At 33.4% G+C, this 24,457-nt stretch overlaps 3 protein-coding genes across 3 annotated transcripts; all 3 read right to left on the minus strand.

Moving 5' to 3' along the window:
* Window positions 1–2,125: 2,125 nt before the first annotated feature.
* LOC133702458 (pathogenesis-related protein 1-like) lies at window positions 2,126–2,877 on the minus strand. Its single transcript, XM_062126788.1, has one exon. The coding sequence runs from the start codon at window positions 2,718–2,720 to the stop codon at window positions 2,217–2,219; it is 504 nt and encodes a 167-aa protein (XP_061982772.1). The 5' UTR covers window positions 2,721–2,877; the 3' UTR covers window positions 2,126–2,216.
* A 5,690-nt stretch (window positions 2,878–8,567) lies between these two features.
* LOC133688691 (pathogenesis-related protein 1-like) lies at window positions 8,568–9,394 on the minus strand. Its single transcript, XM_062108269.1, has one exon. The coding sequence runs from the start codon at window positions 9,287–9,289 to the stop codon at window positions 8,804–8,806; it is 486 nt and encodes a 161-aa protein (XP_061964253.1). The 5' UTR covers window positions 9,290–9,394; the 3' UTR covers window positions 8,568–8,803.
* A 13,788-nt stretch (window positions 9,395–23,182) lies between these two features.
* LOC133680977 (pathogenesis-related protein 1-like) lies at window positions 23,183–23,868 on the minus strand. The gene has a single exon (XM_062104049.1). It carries the CDS (start codon window positions 23,824–23,826, stop codon window positions 23,341–23,343), a length of 486 nt encoding a protein of 161 aa, XP_061960033.1. The 5' UTR covers window positions 23,827–23,868; the 3' UTR covers window positions 23,183–23,340.
* Between the last annotated feature and the right edge of the window lie 589 nt (window positions 23,869–24,457).

The raw sequence follows: 24,457 nt of genomic DNA on the forward strand, positions 1-24,457 counted from the left end.
TTAAAAAAAAAATCAATTAAAAAGAATCTAAAAAAGTGACTTGGGCTAACCTGTCAAACCCGCGTCACGAGATTATGATAACCTAATAAAAAGCAAATTGAAACAAATTATAAAGTCTAATTTCCAATAAAACACAATATTCAATGATAATTAAAAAAATTAATTAAAAAAAACTAAGTTAATCGAGTTAACTTGGCAAACTTGTACCCGAATCATAAGACATGGACAACTCAATAAAAATCAAATCCAATATTAAAGGACCCGTGATTCAGGTCATGAGACTGAGATGACCTCTTAGAAAAAAAATTTAAAAAACGGTTTGATTTAATTGGGGTTAAAAAACCAAAACCTTTAAAATTTAGTTTTTCAATTTAATCTTCCTTCAACTTTTTCATATGTTAGATTTTGTTTCAATTTTAATAAACTTGAAAAAAAATAAAACATTAATAAGTTATTTTCTAATTTATTTTTTATGGTATAGCCAAATATCAAAAAATATTTTTCAACTCATTTCCTATGACATTGCTAAATATAAAAAATTAATTCACTTTTTAGGATCATTTTTTTAAAGCTATTTTCCAGCAAACGGGGTTTAGACCAATCATATGTGTAGAATTTGCAATCTGGATTATTTGAGATATTTTTGCTTATTAATATATTTTTTATAAAAACATCGGTAAAATAATAAAGTTTGAAAAAAATTAGTGAAATAACAAAGTTAATATATATTGCAATTAAAAAACATGATATTTAACCATCTAGGTGGTGGCCTAGTGGTAAGAGCTTGGGACTAAGGGGTTTGCTCCCTCTTAGGTCTCAGGTTCAAACCCTGTGGCTGCTCATATGATGGCCACTGGAGGCTTACATGGTCGTTAACTTCAGGGCCCGTGGGATTAGTCGAGGTGCGCGCAAGCTAGCCCGGACACCCACGATAATAAAAAAAAAAACATAATATTTAAACTTGTTTTTAGTTGAAACACAACCTTTTAAAAAAAAAGTATAAATTAAATTATATAAATTTCAATAAAAATATTGAGAGATAAAAAAAAAATCCCAAAAAAACTTTAAAATATCAATTACAATGTTATACGATCAAAAATATTTTCACCAGACAAATAAAATAGTATAAAAAAAATCACCCCATGTCTGATCCAATCCTCTAGTGTCTCTTTATTTATTTATTTATTTGTTCTGTCTCCTCTCTCTTCTTTCCTATCGCAAATTACAATGAGAATAAAAAAGAAAAAAAAGAAAGAACAAGAAATGGTTGAAATGTATATCAATCATGAAGACAGCGAAATATTCTGTGAAAAAGATATAGAAGTACTGCTGCTGTTAGACAAAACATTATCGTAATTTCACAACTCAGAAACAGAGGAAAAATCATCTTCAAAGCTGTGCATAGCGCAAGCAACTTGATTGCGCTTTAAAATATCAAAATGTCATTACAATAATGCTATGATACACTGAACTTGGTCTGCCCTTTATGGAATGAAGAAAATATTGTAAAACCCTATACTTAGGCCTTGATTTTCAATTTCTTAAGGCAATGGGATGTTATACTTCTGGGCTCTTGGCAGAGAACTCAGCGAGATGGTCTCCCTGCTTTTACTGAACTCCGCCGGCAGCACAGTTAACTGAGAAAGATAGGAGGGACGGGCAGTTCAAGCAAAGAAACTTTCCATTTTGAGCGCAGAATTCCTCCGCCACCTCTCTCTCTCTCTCTCTCTCACACACACACACACACAGAATCCACACCTTTTCTTGTATGTAAAAGAGAAAGAGACTCACAAAGGGATACCCAATTTCTGTTCTCAATTAAACTTTTTTTTATATGTATATATAAGTTTTTTACTTATGAATACGATGGTTAAGGATACGTGGAAGTGAATAATGGGATGGAAAGTTATAGGAATTGGAATTTCTCGGATTTATATAAGTCACTCGGCGTCTAAAATTGGTGTCTTTATGTGAATGGTTGATTGCTTGTTTGTTTTAGGTGGCATCATGGTGATCTCCTTGATTTCTTTGTGCGTGTAAAGAAATGTTTTTGAAAGATCCTACTTTATCCAGTCTTAAATGAATTTAGCGATTAAGTGAAAGATTGCCATCCCAACAGAATTAAAAAAAAAAAACTCCAATATTTTATTACAATCTGTCAATGACAGACTTATTCATATCACATCAACAGCATTCATGGTAGCTTGGAGATTTTACTATGAGCTAGATATAAATTCAAAAGGACGTTGATCGTTATAATTGCCTGGGGGGTCATAGTTGCAACTGATGAGTGTGCCGGCGCCATTATTGCACCTCACCTTAGCACATCCTAGACGAACCGAATTGCGCCAAACTACCTGAGTGTAATGCAAGCACTGCCCACCAACACAGGAATTCGAGTTGTAGTCATAGTTTGCCCTCTCATCCACCCACATTTTCACAGCACCCGTGCCGGCAAGGTCAGGGCTGCCCCATGCAAGGTTTTCACCATAAGGACCACCGGAGTGCACCATTCTGCAACCGTCCCTTAGTCCATTGATGTAGCTTCGTGCAAAAGCAGCCACTTTATTGTCCCATCTCATGGGCCCTACGCCCACCGATGCACGGGCAGCATTGTGAGCCTTGAGGAAGTCTTGCGGGGAGTCCTGGGCATGTGCGTGGTGCACTGTGGCTAGACTTACTAGAGAGATAATTGCTAGAGCAATCTTACTCATCTTCATGCTGATTCTCCTGGAGGAAGAGGAGTAAGCACTTGGGGCTAATGTTGATGAATAGGAAAGAGCATTTATGTAGGTATATATAGGGATTTCCCACTTAATGTTTAAAGTTCATCAACATCATCCTGCAAGAGAAGAATTATGGATTAGTAGCTAGTGGGAAATATTTAAAAGTAATTTGGATTAAAGTATGCCTGTAGAAAGATATCTTCGATAATATATAAAAATCAACAATGGCCGCCACCTCTAGGCAAGCCGCCACCGTTAGGTAAGGCTCCATGCTCAATGTGCTCATAGACTGACCCACCATGAGTTGATTATTTGATAGACTCTATTTTTCCAAGCTCAACTTGATCAGATGGCGTTCTTAACAGGAAAATAAGGTGGCTGCTTATCCTCATTCAATTAAAAGAGAGCTTTCAAAAGATGTTTCACCGAAGGCCGAGAACATGTGTTGTCCCATATGGTCTTTATTCAAGTTCAACTTGCTTTTACCTTTTCTTCATAACTTATTTCGTCCTTATCTATATAATTACATTAAATTAAAAATTCTGCATATTTTTAATTCCCATGCTTCTAAGAAGACGTACGGATATATACAGTGCACTCATATGAGATATTTACGAATGGATAAAAGCATGTTTGTTTTTATATTTTAAAAATATTTTTTTAAAAATATTTTTTTATTTTTTATTTTAAATTAATATTTTTTAGTGTTTTCATATCGTTTTGATGTATTAATATCAAAAATAATTTTTAAAAACTAAAAAAAATAATATTATTTTAATGCATTATTTTGAAAGACACTATGATGCATTTCTGAACAAAAAATATTTTAAATTTGATAGATATTTAAAACCTTAATAAAATCCCTATCTGTTTTTTGTTGTCTTTGTTTCTTCAAATGAAAAAAAAACGAATTGACACAAGCAAAAAATAATGCTAGAGATATTAACATTATATACAATATATTAAAAGAGCTTAGTGCCTTTGCTACTGTTTACCTAGATACTAAACACTGTAAATTAAAGTAGTGTAATGATAATGTTGTCCTTGCCACAAAGAATTGTAAAGATTGCAGGGGGAGGATGGGGTTGTCTTTACATTCGTATACATTTGGCATTGAAATGATGATTTGAGAGAAAACAGTCAGTGCAATTTTTGTTGAGGCATGGTACGCTGCAGGCCCAAGAGTGCAGACACTTGGCGCTGGGGTTGCCATATCCTGAGTGCTAGGACCAGACCTGCGCATCTAGAGCTGCAGACCCACTTGCTTGGGTCTGCAGAACCGCACGCTGGGTGCGGGCCCGCACACCTGAGTCTCTTCTGACCCGTGCTTGGGATCTACAGACCCCCCCAGGGGTTGCAAACCCGTGCGGCTGGGTCTGCAAACCTTGCAGAGAAAAAAAAATGATAAAAATAAAATAACAATTATTGTTGTTGTTGTTGTTGTTGTCATTAACAATTGTTTTTTTAAAAATTATTACTATAAAAACTAGGGTCAGATAAGTTTAATATTATTATTATTAATGTGATGAATATTATTATTTGTATTGTAAATATTTTTATTATAATTAAAAGTATTAATATTAAAAATATTATTATTTGTGTTATAAATATTATGATTGTTATTATAATTAATATTATTAATATTAAAAATACCATTATTTTTCTTATAAATATTATTATTTTTATTATAATTAATATTATTAATATAATAATTAATAAATTTTTAAAAAATATTTTTAATATTGAAAAACAATAATAGATTTGATTTGAAGGGTAACATTAAGAATTATTGTTGTTGTTGTTGTTATTGTTGTTGTTCTCGTCGTCATTAGTAAATTTTTTTTAAAAATTATTATTACCATCAAAGAAAAACTATAAATGTTTTTTAAAAGATTAAAAAATATAAGAACTTGGGCAGACGAGTTAAATATTATTATTAATATTATAAATATTATTAAATTAATTAATATTATTAAAATAAAAATAAATATTATTACTATAAAAAAAATATATTTGATTTTAAGGTAAAATTAATTATTATTGTTATTGTTATTATTAACTTGAGTCAGGCATCTTCTTCCAGACCCAAGAAAAGTGGGGTTGGAAAGGGATGTCTAACCCAAGTTACTTGGGTGTGGCTCGGGTGTAGACTAAAATCACTTGGGTCTTGCAGCCTAACCTATTGCAAGTTATTGGGGTCCGGCGTTTAGATCCATAGGTAATGCGTCTGTTTCTAGACCCAATTCTCTTAGGGTCCAGGGTTAGGATCTCAGGCTAACGAGTTCTACATCCGGATCCAATTTTCTTAGGTCCTATGTTCGGAACCATTAGTAATGGGTCCGTTGTCAAGACCAAATTATCTCGGGTTCGACGTTGACCCCATTCTCTCAGGTCCGGTCCAGGACTCAAGGCTAATGAGACCTACTTTAGGATCTAATTATATTGGGTCCGGCTTCAGGACCCAAGGGTAATCGATCGTGCGTCAAGACCCAATTCTCTTGGGTCCGGCATCCGAACCCAAGGCTAATAGGTCCTGCGTCAGAACCCAAGGCTAATAGGTCTTGCATTTGGACCCAAGGCTAATGGATCCAATGTCAAGACCCAATTCTCTTGGCTCCGCGTAAAGACTCAATTCTCTTGGGTTATAGATTTCTAAATATTATTATTTGTATTATAAATATTGTTATTTTTATTATAATTAAAAGTATTAATATAAAAATATTATTATTTTTATTATACATAATATTATTTGTATTATAATTAATATTATTAATAAAATAATTAATAAATTTGAAAAAAAAAATAAAAATCATCATCATCATCATCATCATCATCATCATTAATAAATTTAAAAAATACTATTATTACTATGGAAGAAAAACTATCATTTAAAAAAATAAAAAAAATATAAGAATTTAGATAGACAAGTTAAATATTATTATTAATATTATAAATATTATTATTGAGTCTGATGTTGCCGTCAAACTCGATGCTTTGGGGTCTAGCGTTACAACCAGACCAACACTCTTAAATCTTTAATATTTTTTTATAAAAATAAAAAGTTAGCCAACGACATAATAGTACTACGGGTAGCTAACTAGTTTCTAACTATAAGATACATGTGATAATTTGTGATAATTAACAATACTTTTTTTTGTGACTCTTGGCTCCGCGTAAAGACTCAATTCTCTTGGGTTATAGATTTCTAAATATTATTATTTGTATTATAAATATTGTTATTTTTATTATAATTAAAAGTATTAATATAAAAATATTATTATTTTTATTATACATAATATTATTTGTATTATAATTAATATTATTAATAAAATAATTAATAAATTTGAAAAAAAAAAATAAAAATCATCATCATCATCATCATCATCATTAATAAATTTAAAAAATACTATTATTACTATGGAAGAAAAACTATCATTTAAAAAAATAAAAAAAATATAAGAATTTAGATAGACAAGTTAAATATTATTATTAATATTATAAATATTATTATTGAGTCTGATGTTGCCGCCAAACTCGATGCTTTGGGGTCTAGCGTTACAACCAGACCAACACTCTTAAATCTTTAATATTTTTTTATAAAAATAAAAAGTTAGCCAACGACATAATAGTACTACGGGTAGCTAACTAGTTTCTAACTATAAGATACATGTGATAATTTGTGATAATTAACAATACTTTTTTTTGTGTGTTTTTCAGAATTATTTTTGTCAATTTGTTTTTAATATTGAGCTGGTTGAGAATTTAACTTTGTAGTTTTTTCTTTAAAACATTGTTGATTGTTACAGTGTTTCCCCATATGGTTTGTTTTTCATTTTTCTTTGTTTTTTTTTTCAGAGTTGTCTTTGTCAAATTTAGTTTTTTTTCATATTGAGCTGGTTGATAATTTAGCTTTATAGTTTTTTTCTTGAAAAAAAAAACATTGTGATTTTTTTGTTATAATTTTTTTAAATTGTCTTTATCGATTTTATTATTTTTAATATCATCAATTTTATTATTTTTAATATTGAGATGGTTGAAAATTACAACTATAAATTTTCTCATGAAACACTATAGATTGCTACAGTATTTTCTTGCATAGTTTTTTTCCCTTTCGTTTTTTTGATGATTTTTTCCAAAATTATCTTTATTGATTTTATTTTTTAATATTGAGTTGGTTGAGAATTACAATTGTATATTTCCTCACAAAACACTATAGATTGCTACAGTGTTTCCCTATATGATTTTTTTTCCTTTTGTTTTTTTATGATTTTTTAAAAAAATTATCTTTGTTTAATTTATTTTTTTAATATTCAGCTAGTTGAGAATATAACTTTGTAGTTTAATTTTTCTTACAAACATTGTAAATTGCAATAATATTTTTCCATATTAGTTTTTTTTTAAAAAATCATAATTTTTTTTTTATAAATCCATAAAAATAAACAAGCATACCATAAACTCACACCAACGCGCGTACATAGCAACTAGAAATGCCGAGCCATTAGTACTATTTTCCAAACCAAAACGAAAACAAAAGGTATTATTAAAAAAAAAAAAAAGGGCCATGAATTTTGAAATAAGTTTAGCTGATTTCTAGGTTGGTGGGTCTAGCTTGTGGGCTTATGGGCTAACACTGCGAAATGGGTCTGTGCGTTATATGTACTATAGGGCCTTTGTGCTTCTTCGTAAATTGAATCGGGCTTCATCATAAACGGAAAACAAATTAAAATTAGTTGAGTGACCTTCTCCAGGAGCACTCTCAGTTTTCATATGATAAGGCATAAATCAAAGTTATACACAATGAACACAGCAATACTTTGATTTTATGCTCTTCTGCCTACGTCTAAAAGGAGTGGGAAAAACAAGAAAACAAAAATTCTTTTATTATCCTTCCAAAATACGAATTTATTAGGTACATAAAATACCAAGATAAGAACTAAATTAAACCTAGTTGAGTGGCAGCATAAGAGAGAAAAATTATTTCAATTTCCTTAGCAGAGCAGAGAACTTAAGATGTTATCTACTGCCTATCATCGTCTTAACAATGGATGCCGCCACGACGGAAGACATCATGCACAACTCTATTCATATCAGAAAGGGGCGACCTGCATCTGGTTGTGAATTCTTTTTCACATGGCCCGGCCTCAACAGCAGCATCCATTGTGCCTCGTTCAGAAAATTTGTAGTCACCCGAACGCAAAGCTTTTAGAGACAGTAGAATGTCTCCCTTTATTATAGCATCGTATTGATCAGCACAAGATTGTAAGGCTTGTTTCATATTTGTGTCGTCTTTATATTCATGAAGCAGCAGTGTGGTGTGTGGCTTGCATGCCCTAGCGTTGATGGTGCGAATCATTCTCTTGGCTAGGCCTTTAACATCTGTGAAGATTTGGTATGAGAGACCAAACAAAAAAGATCGTAATAGGGTGTCTGCTTGCACGTTTTCTCGATCAAATTGTCACCAAGAATGCTTGGAAGGTCCGCATTAACAGGAAAGACGAAGTAGATGAACTCTAGAAATATTAATTATGAAGAAAAATGAAAAATGGGTATGGGTACTTGTGTAAAGGGTACCCACTACCAGCTTTTTATACAGAGGAAATGCTACTCTCTCTCCGTTATGAATTCATTTTAGCTATGAATATAAATCAACACAGAAGGAACGAAACCAACTCATATGGATACTTGTTCAACACTTACCATCAGCCCAGCCTCAAGGACAGGATCATGATGCCTTAATAACAAATTTAATTATGTTCAGAGATAATCGTAGTTGTTTGAGATTCTGACTTTAACTCTTTTAGGATTTAACATTTCTAAAAAATATTAACGAAAGAACCAAAATAGAAAAAAAAATTAAAAAGAAATTTGACTTCATATAAATAAAATAACAAGTTCAAACTAGTACAAAACTGATAGAAGAGACGGGTATAAGCTTTATATCCCCTCTTTAATATATTCAGAATCAATATGTCTCTACCAACTTAAAAAACAATGTCAAATAAATTGATTATTGGCCAAATGACATGGCTTATTTATCACGCACGCATTCCTGCATACCAAACCCTAGAGTCACAGCTCTAGTAAGGGCGCTCGTTAACGAAGTTGCCAGAGGGAGCGTAGTTGCAACTGATGACTGTACCCCCATTGCTGCACCTTGCTTTAGCACAACCTAAACGAAACGAGTTGCGCCAAACCACCTGAGTATAATGCCTGCATTCTCCACCAACACATGAATCGGAGTTGTAATCATAATTTGATTTCTCATCAACCCACAATTTCACCGCATCGCTGCCTGTAAGATCACCACTACTCGATGCAAGGTTCTCGCCATAAGGCCCACCAGAATGCACAAGTGTGCAATCGCCCGTGAGCCGTTTAACATAGTCACTTGCATAAGCTGCCACATTATTGTCCCATACATTATTTCCAACACCTACCTGTGCACGAGCATTTGCGTGGGCATTGAGGTAGTCTTGTGGGGAGTCTTGGGCAAGGGATAGAGGGATTATTATAGCTAAGGAAATAAGAAAAGCAATTGCTAGTGAATTCTTGGAGATTTCCATGTCGTTTCTTTTTTTTTTTTTTTTCTAAGCGGGATGTGAAATAGTTTTGTTATGAATGAAAAAGAGTGGACGCATGTATGTATAGGGTCCGGGGAAAATTGTTTTAATGAGACCATCATTGCCAAATGTAAGAAACTTCATTTTTCATGTATATATTTTGGTAATAATTGTTTTTTAAAATATATTAAATTAATATTTTATTAAACAGCGGTTGGAATTAATGAATATTGAAGCCGATTGGAAGTAGGTAAGCTCGGGCCGAGAATCGCGGTCCTCTGATATCGTCAATCAGCATGGAATCCAAGTCATGGCTGTCCATGCAATCTTCTTATCTTGACTGGGAAGTCATATGATAGTGCCTGATGATTATACACATAATGAGACACTGTACATACAATCAATCCAGCTAAGTAACCATTACAGCCCCTGTCCAGGTAAATATTTTTTTTTAACACTACTCGAAAAAAACAATATAAACTTGAATTATAAAATTGTAAGTAAGGCTTGTTTCATTTTTGTGTCGTCTTTATATTCATGAAGCCGCGGTGTAGTGCGTGGTTTGCCCTAGCTAGCGTTGATGGTGTGAATCATTATCTTGGCAAACATTATCGTCCCAACTCGTAGGTCCAACACCAACCTCTGCACGAGCGGCATTGTGAGCATTAATGTAGTCTTGAGAACGGGAAAGAGGGAATAGTAAGGCTAAGGCAATGAGACAAGCAATTGCTAAAGAATTTTCTCTAATCTCCATATCGGGCAATGATTAAAAACTGGGATGGCAGTCTAAAGCGTATATAGGACGTCGACTCTGTGCTGAAAATTATATGATCAATGGCAGGATTGTTCAAACAAAAGCTTTCTATTACACCGCCCATGGATTTACGAGGAAGATTGCGGTCAGCTTCGTTTAATCTCAAGGTGTGATTCCACGTGTAGGGCGATCAGATAAACTCAAATTGGTCGAAGGGTGAGATGTTGAAGTTTCACTAACATAATAACGCTTCTTCTCCCTTTGCTTTCTTGCAAGTATTGACTTCTAGCCATCAATAATTCTCTCTTTTATTCCAAAGGTCAAAAAATTTTCTTCTGACTAAAATTAAAGGTAAACCTCGAAAATGACACCAACTACTATATTAATATCAATTTTTATCTTAAATATATTTTTATATCAATTTTATTGTTAACAATTTTTATTTCTCAATTATTAGAATTATATAACAAAACATTTTAAGTTCTTTATGAGACGATATTAGTTTTTTTTTTTTGCAAAAAACCAATAATGTGGATGAAAAGACTTGATTAAGAATTTTTAAACAAGATGGAGGACAAAATTAATAACAAGTTTTTTTTTTTTGGATTTGCCCTAAAACTCAATAATTAGGTAGATAAAAAAAGATTTTCCGGCAAAGAAAAAAGTGCCATGATAATCAAATTAAGCGATAACTTAGAATTTCTTATTTATTTATTAAGAATATGCTATTTTGGCCTCACGGTCATGGTTGTCACTACACGGATCATTGCTCTCATACTTTAGTCGTCTAATCGTCTTCATTTTCATTCATCCATTTCCATAATGAAATAATATCCATTTTTTCATGATAGTGCGGTTCAAATTGGTAGCTGAATTTTCTCTTATTAGCTCGATCGTAAGAGAATTTAACATAATTAAAAATAATAATAATAATCTAAGCTAAATGAATCGTTTAAATTTAGATTTCTATTATGGAAAGGAAAAAATATGCAACGATTATCCCAATATTCTTGATTGAGATCCCCTAATAAATGATTTTTTCAATCCAGCCCACCATCTAATAAGACATTAATTATCCAAATACCTCAATTTCATCCAATAGGGTGTCTAATTGGGTGTTTATTGGATATTAACATCCAATTAGATGGGGATTCAAATGGAAAAATCTTTTGTTGGGAGGCTTGATGGAAAAATATATCTCTCCTTTTACCCTATGGACTATGGAGTATTAATATATGTGGCCAAATGACATGGCTTATTTATCACGCACGCATTCTTGCATACCAAACCCTAGAGTCACAGCTCTAGTAAGGACGCTCGTTAACGTAGTTGCCAGGGGGAGCATAGTTGCAACCGATGACTGTACCGCCATTGCTGCACCTTGCTTTAGCACAACCTAAACGAACCGACTTAAGTGTGAATTAAGAAAGATTTCTACTTGTAATAGAGAGGTCCATTTAAACCCACATCTATGAATACAATTAAGTGTGAATTAAGAAAGATTTCTACTTGTAATAGAGAGGTCCATTTAAACCCACATCTATGAATACAATTAAGTGTGAATTAAGAAAGATTTCTACTTGTAAAAGCAGAGACCGGGACACGAGTTGAATAGCCTTGCAAAGACGATGGCTGATGGAGACGCGCGCATCGTACCCACACATATTCATATCTGTAATTCTTGTATTTATTATTTTGTCATTACTCTATTACATGTATTTTTTTTGTATTTTTTTTTGTGAAATACATATTTATTTTAATGAACATATAATATTTTTCCTTTCTTTTTTATAATACTTACAATCAGTTTTACATACAGTCCTAGCAATACTAGCAGTCAAAACATTATTTGTCATCTAGTAAAGAAATTTAAGTGCATTAATGGCACCACATATTAATAGTAGCTAGTAGTTACGTCTCGCTCACTACTACTGTAGATACATAAAGTTGTCTTGTTGGTGCAAATTTCCAGCCATGTAGTTAGTCAAAATTGTGTCCATGCCACTAGATATGGAAAACAAAAATCTCATGCCACCATTAAAGGATTAGTAGGTCTGCATGACTTGTATATATGAGTATTATGTTATTTTGATGATGTTTTAAAAAATTCTTACTAATAAAGTTTACGTGTTGGATAATCAGTTAATTTTTTAGTTCTAGTAATTTGATTTAATTTTCCTAGCGATAGTGGCTAGTGCTTGGTGCCTGATAAACGAATGTGTTAATTGTTGGTACTAGTAAAATGTTGTTTTTTGTAGATTTAGAGACTCTCCGATACTTAAGTAAGTATTTTTATGAGAAAAAATAAAATAATATTTTAAAAAAACTCTGAAAATAAATATGCAATAAAGAATAGAGATTGTAAATTTATTTCTTTTAAGGATTTAATGAGACTTATAGCCCAATATGGTCCTTACCTTTTGGCGGAGAGGAGGACTGGAAAGTCATATTTTTCTAATAGCATTAAATATCTCTTATGTGTGCAAGAGGAAAAATATCTCTAACTCATTAAAATCTTATGGTCCAACATGAAGCCTACTAAGATTACCAGAGCCATATGTACTTGAGCTTAGCATTTGGCTGAGCATAAGTGTCACGAGCAAAAAAAAAACATGTTTACTTATAAGTGTTAATTTTTATTCGATGTAATTTTTTTTAAAAAATAAAAAATTCAGCAAAGTTTTCCCTGTAACAGGATCATACCAAGTTATCGACATCTTCATTCCTAACACAAATTCATATCATAATTATGGTCCAATTATCTTAAACCTCTTTCTCAATCAATACATCACAGAAAATAATAGACATGTATTGTCCGATAATAAAGATGCAATCAATAAAAACAAATACATAAATAATACTAAGGTTTACATAACTTGCAAGGTTAATTGATTCTAAGAAAAACAATAAAAACTTAGATTATGAATGAAAGGCTCCTACTATTTTATTCGAGACAATTTCTTAGTTAAATATTAAAATTTGGGATAAATTCTTTTTCTTTTTCTTCTTTTTTATTTTCTGCTATCATTTTAACATTTCTAATCCTATGAGCAACTATGATAAAATACAAATACTTAATACAACACAAAAATATTTTTAAGTATGACATTCACATTAATTACATATAACAATTTCGTTCTACAAATATAAAAGTTCATTCAACCTCTTTTACATCATTTATAATTCTCAAAATACATGTTGATCAATATAAATACACAAAAAGTGATATATATTCAAGCAGTATCTATTCTACAGCTGCGAGGGTCCCAAAAATAAGATTAATATTTTATCAACATAATTATCAATAAATGCAATGTATCATTTTATTACACCCATATAAAAATATTTTTTCTATATACTTTATTATGAATCATTAATATCTTACACCTACATATTCATCCAATTAATTCCAATCTTAGCCGTTTCATAGGGGTGCCGCTCCCTCATTACGGGGGTACTGCTCCCTTATTAGGGACACTAATTCATTCGTTCAATTAGCGGGCACTAGTTCAGTCGTCCAATTAACGACATTAATTCATCCGTCCAATTACCAGGCATTAGTTCACTCATTCAATTACCGGTATTAATTCATCCGCTCAATTACCGACACTAGTTCACCCGCCCAATTACGGGGCATTAGTTCACCCACCCAATTACCGATACTAATTCATCCGCTCAATTACCGGCACTAGTTCACCCACTCAATTACTGCATATTAGTTCATCCGTTCAATTACCAGCACTACTTCATCCGCTCAATTACCGGGCATTAGTTCACTCACTCAATTACCGGTACTAATTCATCCGCTCAATTACCGGCACTAGTTCACTCATCCAATTACCGGGTATTAGTTTATTCGCCCAATTACCGGTACTAATTCATCCACCCAAATATGTTCATCTGTTAACATCAAAACATAAATTACAGAATTTCTAATTAAAATTAACACATGTTTTTCAATTAATCTTTCTACAAAAATTCAAGATGTCGGATACCTACCTACTGGTGATGCTCGACTAGTAGCTTCCTGTTGCTGTTTGGAGCCTCTAACCTCTCTTGTTTCATTTAAAAGATCACATGATTCCAATACTTCATCATCCAATAATTTACTTAAAACTTCTCCACATAGTAAAATTTTCGATCAATACAATTTTAATACCCGAAATTATTATCATTACTTTTTCTTCATGTTCTTTAATAATTTTACAAATAATTCTTACGATGTTACATCCACCTAAACTTTTAATTCACCACAATTATAAGGAAATCTTATATCATTATAAAAATTTCCCAATAACTATAGGAAATTTAATTCCTTTACACGTAATTCAATACATCATTTCATTATTATTATTTTCACTATTTAATTACAATTCATTAATTTCTTCAAGCTTGAAGTTTTATTTCTTATATTTTTCATGGTCAAATTCACCTTTTTAAGAGTAGGATAAATTCTCTTCTACTCTAAATTTTAATCAATCATCCAAACTCAATACATCCATTTAAGTCATCAAAAATCTCCAATTATATCAATTCAACCCACCCCTCAAAATTCTTTACCTTTGTTGAAAATTCAAATAAAAATGGTGACATGATAATTCTTCAACTTTTCACATAATTAACTTTAACCCATTTATTTGTTTTATTATTATTTTTTCATACCAACATACAATACTCCAGCACAACTTCACAAATTACATCCATCATTTCTATTTATCTAAGAGTTCTATAATCACACATAATAATAACTAAGCATCAATATATAAAATTTCACTAATCAACATAACAAGATCATATATACTCATAACATAGTAAGGGATCAATAGCAAATCCAAGATGGAAATCACTCTATATCCCCCTCTATCTTCTTTTCTCTTTTTTTTTTCTTCCCTTTTTTTTACAAATTAACCCAAACATTTATTCCCTCAATAAATATATAATCAATATAAATTCATGCATTCAAACCACCCTAACATCAAGAACCCACATTCACATAATACCAATTCTATTCAACCCAAGAACAAACATGAAAAACAACACAATGGATCATCATGAAGAGTTTTCTTACCCTTATAGAATGAAGAATCAAAAGCCAAAACAAGTTGAATCAAGTTCTCCTTCACACTTCCCGTAAGCTCAATTTTTCCTTCTCTAAAAGCACACTTGAAATCTTTAAACTCCTCGTAGTCTCCTTAATGCATCAAACCCTCTCTTTAATTACTTAACACTCTTTCTATCTTAGACCTTTTTTTTTAAAGCAATTTTCATGAAAAATGACAAAAAAACCTCTTTTCATATTTTCTTCTCTTGGCCAGCTGCACACTCCCTCTTCTTTTCTTTCTTTTTCATTGCTGGCAGCTTATAAAGAGGGTTGTTTTGGGCAAAGTTTCAATTTGGTCCTTAAAAAAATTTCTAGACACTTATTTGTGATATTTGTTCTTTTATCTGAAAAAAATCGGGGTTTACACTGAGAATGATTGTTTTGACATCTCACTAGACTTGTATATACATGGGCTCAACGCTTGGCTAAACCCAATGGTGGATTTCTGGAGATCTAAAATGACATAAAAGGCCATTCATCTAAAGGCGTAGGTGAAAAGTTATTTCTTTTATAACCCTATCCATTTGTGCTCCTAAATTTTCTTTTGCTTTTACTCTTCGTAACTTCTAAGAAATAATTTTAGGAAAGAATCCTAAGCCAATCTCGCTATAATCTAAGAAGAAAACCATCACCTTAGGTATTTTCCACCGAAAACTTCTTTTTTTCTTCTTTACTTTAAATAGAGAAATAGAAAAAAAAAAAAGGTAAGATTTATCCCTAGAAGTAAGGATGTTGTTGCCTTTGATCAGGATTTCAAGTTCCAACTTAAGACTAAAAGAAGTAACAAGGGGCAGGGGTTCATCATACTAGGCTCCGGAACTAAAAGGGTTTGGTACCCCAACGTCCACCTCTAGTAAGGGGAAGTAGCTCTCTCCTTAAGATAAGTTTTTCTCTTGCCACTAACAAGGAATCTCAAAAGAGAGATGGGGGCTACCTCAAACCCCTAAGAATGATGTTCTTAGCACATTAGGTGCAAAGAATATAGAGTTTATTACTTTCTTGCAGCCGAGAGAGTACACAGCTCGAATGCCTGATTAGGTTAAGCGTATCAGCTGACAGACCTTGGGCTCTGCATAGGGTAAATTTGAAATTACATCCCTATTTTGCATATATGCATTAAGGTATTCCTTCTCCTTTCAGTTAGGTCTAGGCCACCTGCACCCTAATGAGTGGATAATCTTGTCTGTCTTTGATAAGTTTTTTAGGCTCATCGAAATCGAGCCTATAATTAATTTTTTTAGAAATTGTTACCATTTGGTCACTAGCACCGATTATAGCAATTGCATGTGTTGGTTTTACACCTTCACCAACAAACCTACTAGATCCATGAAGAGAAATCTAGTTAAAAAGCTCACTCATATCAAGAAATTAAAGTGTAAATGGTTGATTATAAGGTATAGTAGGTTAGTTAATCCCAAAGGTGGAATGTAACAGATATAGGGTTATTCTCGTTACTAAAGGGTTCCTATAATTAATTTCTTTAGAAATTGTTACCATTTGGTCACTGGCACCGATTATAGCAATTGCATGTGTTGGTTTTACACCTTCACCAACAGACCTACTAGATCCATGAAGAGAAATCTAGTTAAAAAGCTCACTCATGTCAAGAAATTAAAGTGTAGATGGTTGATTATAAGGTATAGTAGGTTAGTTAATCCCAAAGGCGGAATGTAACAGATATAGGGTTATTCTTGTTACTAAAGGGTTCCTTCTTTGATGTAAATAACAAGCCTCTTCTGAGCTTGGATAAAAAGAAAATATGTGTTATGATGGCCTCGATCTCGACTGAGTATAAAGTGAATAAAATAGCTAAAAGGATATTATTAGTCCACATTACAAAGTATGTAGCTTCCTTATACTTTGTTTTTTTTATGTATCTAGGTTTATTGTTGACTTTTTTTTTGTGCAGAACTAATAGCCAAATGAGAAAGAGAAACTTTAGCAAGGTCTGTAGAGACTTCACAAAGTAAGTCTTTATCTCTTGATTTTTTTTTCCTATGTATCTAAGTTTATTTCTGACTTTTTTTTTTGGAGAACTAATAGCCGAAGGAGAAGAAGAAACTTAAGTAAGGTCTATAGAGAGTTCACAAAAAAGTCTTCGTCTCTAACGTGAGTGAAGGCAGGAATAGAGATGTAATGAAGAATGACCCCATCATTGTTAATGAAGTCTCTGTTTCTAAAAAACAGCGGTGAGAGTCAGGACTCTCACATAATAGGAAGTTTAGGTCATTCGTACTTCTCCAGTTAGGGGTCAAGTAGATTTGACTCCCTTTAAAGTAATTGCAAACGTTCTTGTCAGTTTCAAGAGAAAGAGGGTCTCCACCCCTGTAGAGATTGGTGTTCCATCCTCGACCAAGGAGGCTTCGATGGTGGCATTCCCTCTGCCTCAACTTCTAACCATGCCTGTAGAGGCTGCAACAGTAAGGCCCTTTACCTGGGCTATTCCTAAGAGTGTTAAACTTAAGAATGTTTTTGCTAACCTTATTATTGGTAGGGCTCCTTTTAATTTCCCTACCCTAATTGAGGATGAAGAGCAACTTATAGAGGCCATTATTGGTGGACGATCAAGGTGATGAAGACAATTAGAGAGAATCCTAACCATCTCATCAGATATCTTAATGATGTCTAATGAGAGCTACAACTATCATTTGACCTTAACATGAGAAATGACCTTTAATGTAACGGAATTTCTTGTTTTCTTTTAGTTTGGTTTCACAACCATTGTTATTAACACTTATAGCTTAAAACAAACTTTATATGTTAGATAATCGATTAATCTCTTGGTTTTAGTAATCTAATCCATTCTTCCTGGCCAAGGTAGCTGATGGATAATGCTTGGTGAGCCAAGATGGTTAGTGACTAGTACCTGCAAAAAATCTATTTTGATGGATTTAAGGACTCTATGATGTTTAAGTATCTTTTTTAGAGAAAATACAATAATATTTTATAGACTTTAAAAATAAATATGCAGTAATAAATGAAGATTGTGAACCTGCTTCTTTTAAGGATTCAATGGGTCTTTATAACCCATGATTTTTACCCCCTAGTGGAGAGAAGGATTGAAAAGTTATATTTCTCTGATAGCATTAAACATTTCTTATGTGCCCAAGAGAAAAAATATATATGACTCATCAAAAGGAAAAATATCTTTGACTTATCAGAATATTGTGGTCCAACATTGAGCCTAACAAGATTATCAAAGCCACACGTATTTGGGCTTAGCGTTTGGCTGCGCTTAAGGATGTTTGGTCTGACAACTCATTAGATTTGAATATACGTGGACTCAACGCTTGGCTGAGCCCAAGGATGTTGGGTCTGGTAACTCGCCAAACCTATATATATTTGGGCTCAGCGTTTTGTCAAGCCCAAAGGTGTTGGGTTTAGCAACTTGTCATACATGTATATGCTTGAGCTCAACACTTAGCTTAGCTCAAGGGTGTTGGGTCTAACAACTCGTCAGACCCGCATATGTTTGAACTCAATACTTGAGCTAAGCCCTGTTGTTACCCAATTTTTGACCCACCTTTTTGATAAAATTTTTGAAAAATCAAAAAATAGCAAAAAACAATGAAAATCTAAAAAAATATATTTTTAATATATTTGCATCGTTTTTAGCATTTTCAACGTCGTCAAAAGAATTTAATTTTTCAAAGGTCTTTTGAACGCATTCAACTTTTCACATGTTATTTTTTAAATCCTTGATTTTTCTTGTTGAGTCGACGTTGATATTGCTCGTTTTAAAAAAATATAAGAAAAAAGCAAGAAAAATCAAAATTTATAAAAAAAGAAAGTTGAGGGACTAATTTTGAGGTCCGAGCAACATTTTACCTATAAATATAGGTCCACAACTCAAAACAAAAGGGGGGTAATTTTGAGAGACTAAAAAAATATATACAAAAAAAAACCTAAACCTAAACCTATCACTACCCCAAGCCGCCGCACCCCAACATTAGAGAACCTGGACTCTACCTTTCCCCGACCAAAACCAGAAAAAACCAAAGGAGCGGCGCCCCCCCTTTCCTCTCATCTTCAAACCAGTCACCCGAAGACTTCACACCACCTGCCCTTCCCTTCTTCTTCGGTGATTGCTCTCCCTCTCAACCAAGACAAACCAAGCAGTCCCTCCAAGGCGATCTCTTTTCCTTCTCAGCCGGTCTTCCCTTTCGCTACACCTCTATTTGCCCCGCAGCAGCTCCCTCTTATAGAAACCAAGTCGGTCGTCCCCACTAACTTCAGCCTCTTCTTCTCCCTCATCAACCACAACAGATCCTCCTTCATCGGCATAGATCGGCCTCCACCAATCTCCTCCATCGTTAGCTGCAGCAGCGCTGTCCTCACCAGAGATCCACAAGCATCACGGATGACAGCAGCAAGCCCAACCACCGCTGCTACCAACCGGAGTGAAGACCATCAACGCCTTGACCACCATCGCAGCTCCCTCACCAACCACCAAATTGGCCACCGAAAGAAGGAAAGAACAACAAACCAGAGCAGAAAAAAACAAACACGAGACCGATAAGGACAAAAGAAAATTAAAATCAACTGCTTGTTATGTTTCTTCTTTTTGCAAATAACGGTGGTTGTCACTATCGGCGAGGAAAGGAAGAGGGGAAGAAGTTGTTCCGGATCCCCTTGCTTTCACGAATTTTCATGTGGCGGCACGTGAACCCACGCACCGCCAGTGACGGTGGCGCATGGAGAAGACACGCTGCCACTGTCTTGCAGCTCCAGAAGTCTGTTTGACACTGTTCTGGTGGTGCAGAAGGTGTTCCTTGTAAATTCCAGATTGTTTGGGGTTATTATTGTAATTTTAATGTAATTTTTTTTAGTTGTTTTGAATTTTTATTTTGTATTGTGGATGTAAAAAAAAAGGAAAAAGAAAAGAAAAGAAAAAAAGAAAAAAATATAGTCAAAGTGTATGTGTGTGTTTGTATGTTTTTATGGATGTTTTTTTATGATAAAATTGCAAAGAATAAAGAAGAATTTAATATTTTAATTTGCTCACGGTCAAGAATTATGAATTTACACGTAAGTCATATTTCTAATATCCGATGAAAAGATAAAAATTTCAAAACTTCTTTAACACATCAAAGTCACGAAGCAGCTTACCTCAGGTAGGGTGCTTAGGGGTGCTAATACCTTCCCTAACCACAACCAGTCCCTTACCCGTGAATCTCTGACAAGACTAGTAAATTTAGATTTCCTAGTAACCCTCAATTAAATATTAGGTGACGACTCCCAACGAATCAAAGCAAACGAGAAGAAAAATCGTTAGCCGATGCCGCGTGGGTGACGTGCGACAAGCCTAAAGGTGTTGAGTCTGATTACTCATTATACCCGTATATGCTTGAGCTTAATGCTTGGATCAGTCTAAGGATGTTGGATTTAGCAACTTGCCAAACCTGCATATACTTGGGATCAACGCTTTGTTGAGCCCAAGGATGTTGGGTCTGGGTATATACTTGAGATCAGCGTTTGGCTAAAGCCTAGAAATGCTGGATCTAGCAGTTTGTTGGACTCATGTATAATTGGGTTTAGCACTTGGATGCCCTAATGGATATTGGGGCAATCACTTTGCTTTTAGTTCTTTTAAATAAGGATTGGGGTAAAAATAAATCATGTTAGATAAATCACCTTTAATTTATGCCAAAAATAACCGATGTATTTAATGACAATAGTGAATTCGAGTTGTAGCCATAGTTTGCCTTCTCATCAACCCACATTTCCACAGCATCTGTACCAGAAAGGTCTCCGCTGCTGCATGCAAAGTCCTCTTTATTAATATTGAGTGGCCCTTCCTCATGTTTTCCCTTGTCACTGCACACCCACTAGTATTCTTGTTTTTTGAGATTTCTATTCCACAAATCATGCCGCTTTAATTCCATTGTTTATCATCCTCCATGATTGCGTCAACAACATGACGCCATCTTTTTCTTTCTTTTCTTTTCCTCGAGAGATTACTTAAAGAACAGGTAGTTGATTTTTCTATTGAAATGCAATCCTCCAAGAAAATAAAATAAAAAATCTCTTACCAAACGCATAAACAGTGATATAAAAAGTGGATTGACATGAATACAGGGGAAAATTGGCTTAATATTTGAAGGTCAGGTCTTCTCTTAGAATATTAAAATTCAAATGACAGTAAGAAATCAATTTTTATATGGCGAAATGATTCGAAAATAGAGAAAAAGTGTGCGTGTAACATGCCCATTAAAAGTTTTGACACGTTCGGCAATATCTAAACTTGTTATTATCTTATGATCACGAGTCATGACCCCAAAAGAAAAGAAAAAAAAGTAGAGCTTTGTTAAGGTCAAGCATGTGCTGGCTGCTTTCTATCAAAATAAAGTGCCGTGTAACATGGTAGGAACGTTCAAGGAAATCGTTGGCCCGATGAAGCTAGGAACGTTCAAGGAAATAGTTGACTTCTTCTTCTTCTTCTTCTTCTTTTATGAGTAGAAAATTCTTGCTGATAATAAGTGTGCTTGCATTTCATTTAGTTTTTATGGTTGTGATTTAAACGGAAAACAAATTAAAACTAGTTGAGTGACCTTCTCCAGGAGCACTCTCATTTTTCATATGACAAGGTATAAATCAAAATTCTACACAATGAAAACATCAGTTACTTTGATTTTATTCTCTTCTGCCCACGTCTAAAAGGAGTGGGAAGAACAAGAAAACAAAAACTCTTTCATTATCCTTCCAAAATACGAATTTATTAGGTACATAAAATACCAAGATAAGAACTAATTAAACTACACCTAGTTGACTGGCAGCATAAGAGAAAAAAAATTATTTCAATTTCCTTTGGCGCAGAGCAGAAAAATTAAGTTGTTATCAACTACCTTTCATCGTCTTAACAATGGATGCAGCCACGACGGAGACATCATGCACAACTCTATTCATGTCAGAAAGGGGCGACATGTATCTGGTTGTGAATTCTTTTTCACATGGCCTGGCTTATAGAGGCTGCTGCATCCATTGTGCCTCGTTCAGAAACTTTGTAGTCACCCGAACGCAAAGCTTGTAGAGACAATGGAATGTCTCCCTTTATCATAGCATCGTGTTGATGAGCACAAGATTGTAAGGCTTGTTTCATATTTGTGCCCTAATTCAAATTAAGCAATAATATCCATTTATTTATTGAGCAATAATAATGTGCCATAATAATCAAATTAAGCAATAACGTCTATGAAAAACCAGTGCCCTAATTCAAATATTAAGGTAATTTTTCTATCCTAGTAAATATTATATTATCTTGGTTTTTTATCTAATTATATGGTCGTAATATAAAAATATATAATTTCGAATTTTTATTTATTTATTGAGAATATGCTATTTTGGGGTTGTCACTATACGGATCATGTGCTCTCCTACTTTAGTCGTCTAATCGTCTTCATTTTCATTCATCCATTTCCATAATGAAATAATATCCATTTTTTTCATGATAGTGCGGTTCAAATTGGTAGCTGAATTTTCTCTTATTAGCTCGATCGTAAGAGAATTTAACATAATTAATAATAATAATAATAATCTAAGCTAAATGAATCGTTTAAATTTAGATTTCTATTATGGAAAGGAAAAAATATGCAACGATTATCCCAATATTCTTGATTGAGATCCCCTAATGAACGATTTTTTCAATCCAGCCCACCATCTAATAAGACATTAATTATCCAAATACCTCAATTTCATCCAATAGGGTGTCTAATTGGGTGTTTATTGGACATCAACATCCAATTAGATGGGGATTCAATTGGAAAAATCTTTTGTTGGGAGGCTTGATGGAGATTTAAGGGATTAATTGTTGGGAGGAATATATCTCTCCTTTTCCCTATGAAGTATTATACATGTGGTTAATTGATATGAAAGAATTTGCATTAATTCTCTACCACCTTATTGCTGACTAATAAGTATGGCACCCTTTTAAAGCTCGTGCCTCATCAAACATGATGGCTTGAAAGCATTGGTTTAATTATTTAATATATACATATATTAAATAATTAAACCAATCCTTTAATTTAAGGTCATTGAAATATCATTTTCCAGAGAAATTGAAGTGAACTTTATTGCACCATAATATCGTTTGATATAATTAGTCGCGGAAATACATCGTTTCCATTTTACTATCATTGGCCAAATGACATGGCTTATTTATCACGCACGCATTCCTGCATACCAAACCCTAGAGTCACAGCTCTAGTAAGGACGCTCGTTAACGTAGTTGCCAGGGGGATCATAGTTGCAACTGATGACTGTACCGCCATTGCTGCACCTTGCTTTAGCACAACCTAAACGAACCGACTTGCGCCAAACCACCTGAGTATAATGCCTGCATTCTCCACCAACACATGAATTGGAGTTGTAATCATACTTTGGTTTCTCATCAACCCACAATTTCACCGCAGCGCTGCCTGCAAGATCACCACCACTCCCTGCAAGGTTCTCGCCATAAGGCCCACCAGAATGCACAAGTCTGCAATCGCCCGTCAGCCGTTTAATATAGTTACTTGCATAAGCTGCCACATTATTGTCCCACACAATATTTCCAACACCTACCTGTGCACGAGCATTATTGTGGGCATTGACGTAGTCTTGTGGGGAGTCTTGGGCAAGGGATAGAGGGATTATTATAGCTAAGGCAATAAGAAAAGCAATTGCTAGTGAATTCTTGGAGATTTCCATGTCGTTTTTTTTTTCTTTTCAAAGCGGGATGTGAAATAGTTTTGTTATGAATGAATAAAAAGAGTGGACGAATGTATATATAGGGTAGTACCGGTCCGGGGGAAATTGTTTTAATTAATGAGACCATCATGGCCAAATGTCAAGCAACTTGATCCCGTTTGATATTTTGATAGGAGTTATTTTTAAAAATATTTTTTATTTAAAATATATTAAATTAATATTTTTTAAAATTTTAAAAAAATTCATTTTTAATATTAATATATCAAAAAAATTAAAAAAAAAACATTTTTAAAATACATAAACAAACATACCACTGGTGTAGCCTCAAACACCACAGTGGAATGACTAAAGACTTCTAATTGCGGTCTTGTCAGGTAATTTGAAGATAATATCACGTCGGGTAGCTGATAAAATCAGCTAATCTGGTCTTTATGTTCGTTTTCTAGAAGTGCCTTCAATTTTTCATAGAAAGGAGATACTGTTTTATATATATATATATATATATATATATATATATATATATATATAAAAGATGGAATTAATTATATATTTTAGCACACGAGTAAATCAACGACTTTCTGAGAGTGCTATTTTTGACCGATAGTAATAGAGAGGTCCATTTAAACCCACA

Source organism: Populus nigra, chromosome 1, assembly GCF_951802175.1.
Source record: "Populus nigra chromosome 1, ddPopNigr1.1, whole genome shotgun sequence".
NCBI lineage: Eukaryota > Viridiplantae > Streptophyta > Magnoliopsida > Malpighiales > Salicaceae > Populus > Populus nigra.

Excerpts from the sequence above, each read along its gene's own strand:
- LOC133680977 (XM_062104049.1), bottom strand. The coding sequence starts at position 23,826 with ATGGAAATCTCCAAGAATTCACTAGCAATTGCTTTTCTTATTGCCTTA.
- LOC133702458 (XM_062126788.1), bottom strand. The coding sequence starts at position 2,720 with ATGAAGATGAGTAAGATTGCTCTAGCAATTATCTCTCTAGTAAGTCTA.
- LOC133688691 (XM_062108269.1), bottom strand. The coding sequence starts at position 9,289 with ATGGAAATCTCCAAGAATTCACTAGCAATTGCTTTTCTTATTTCCTTA.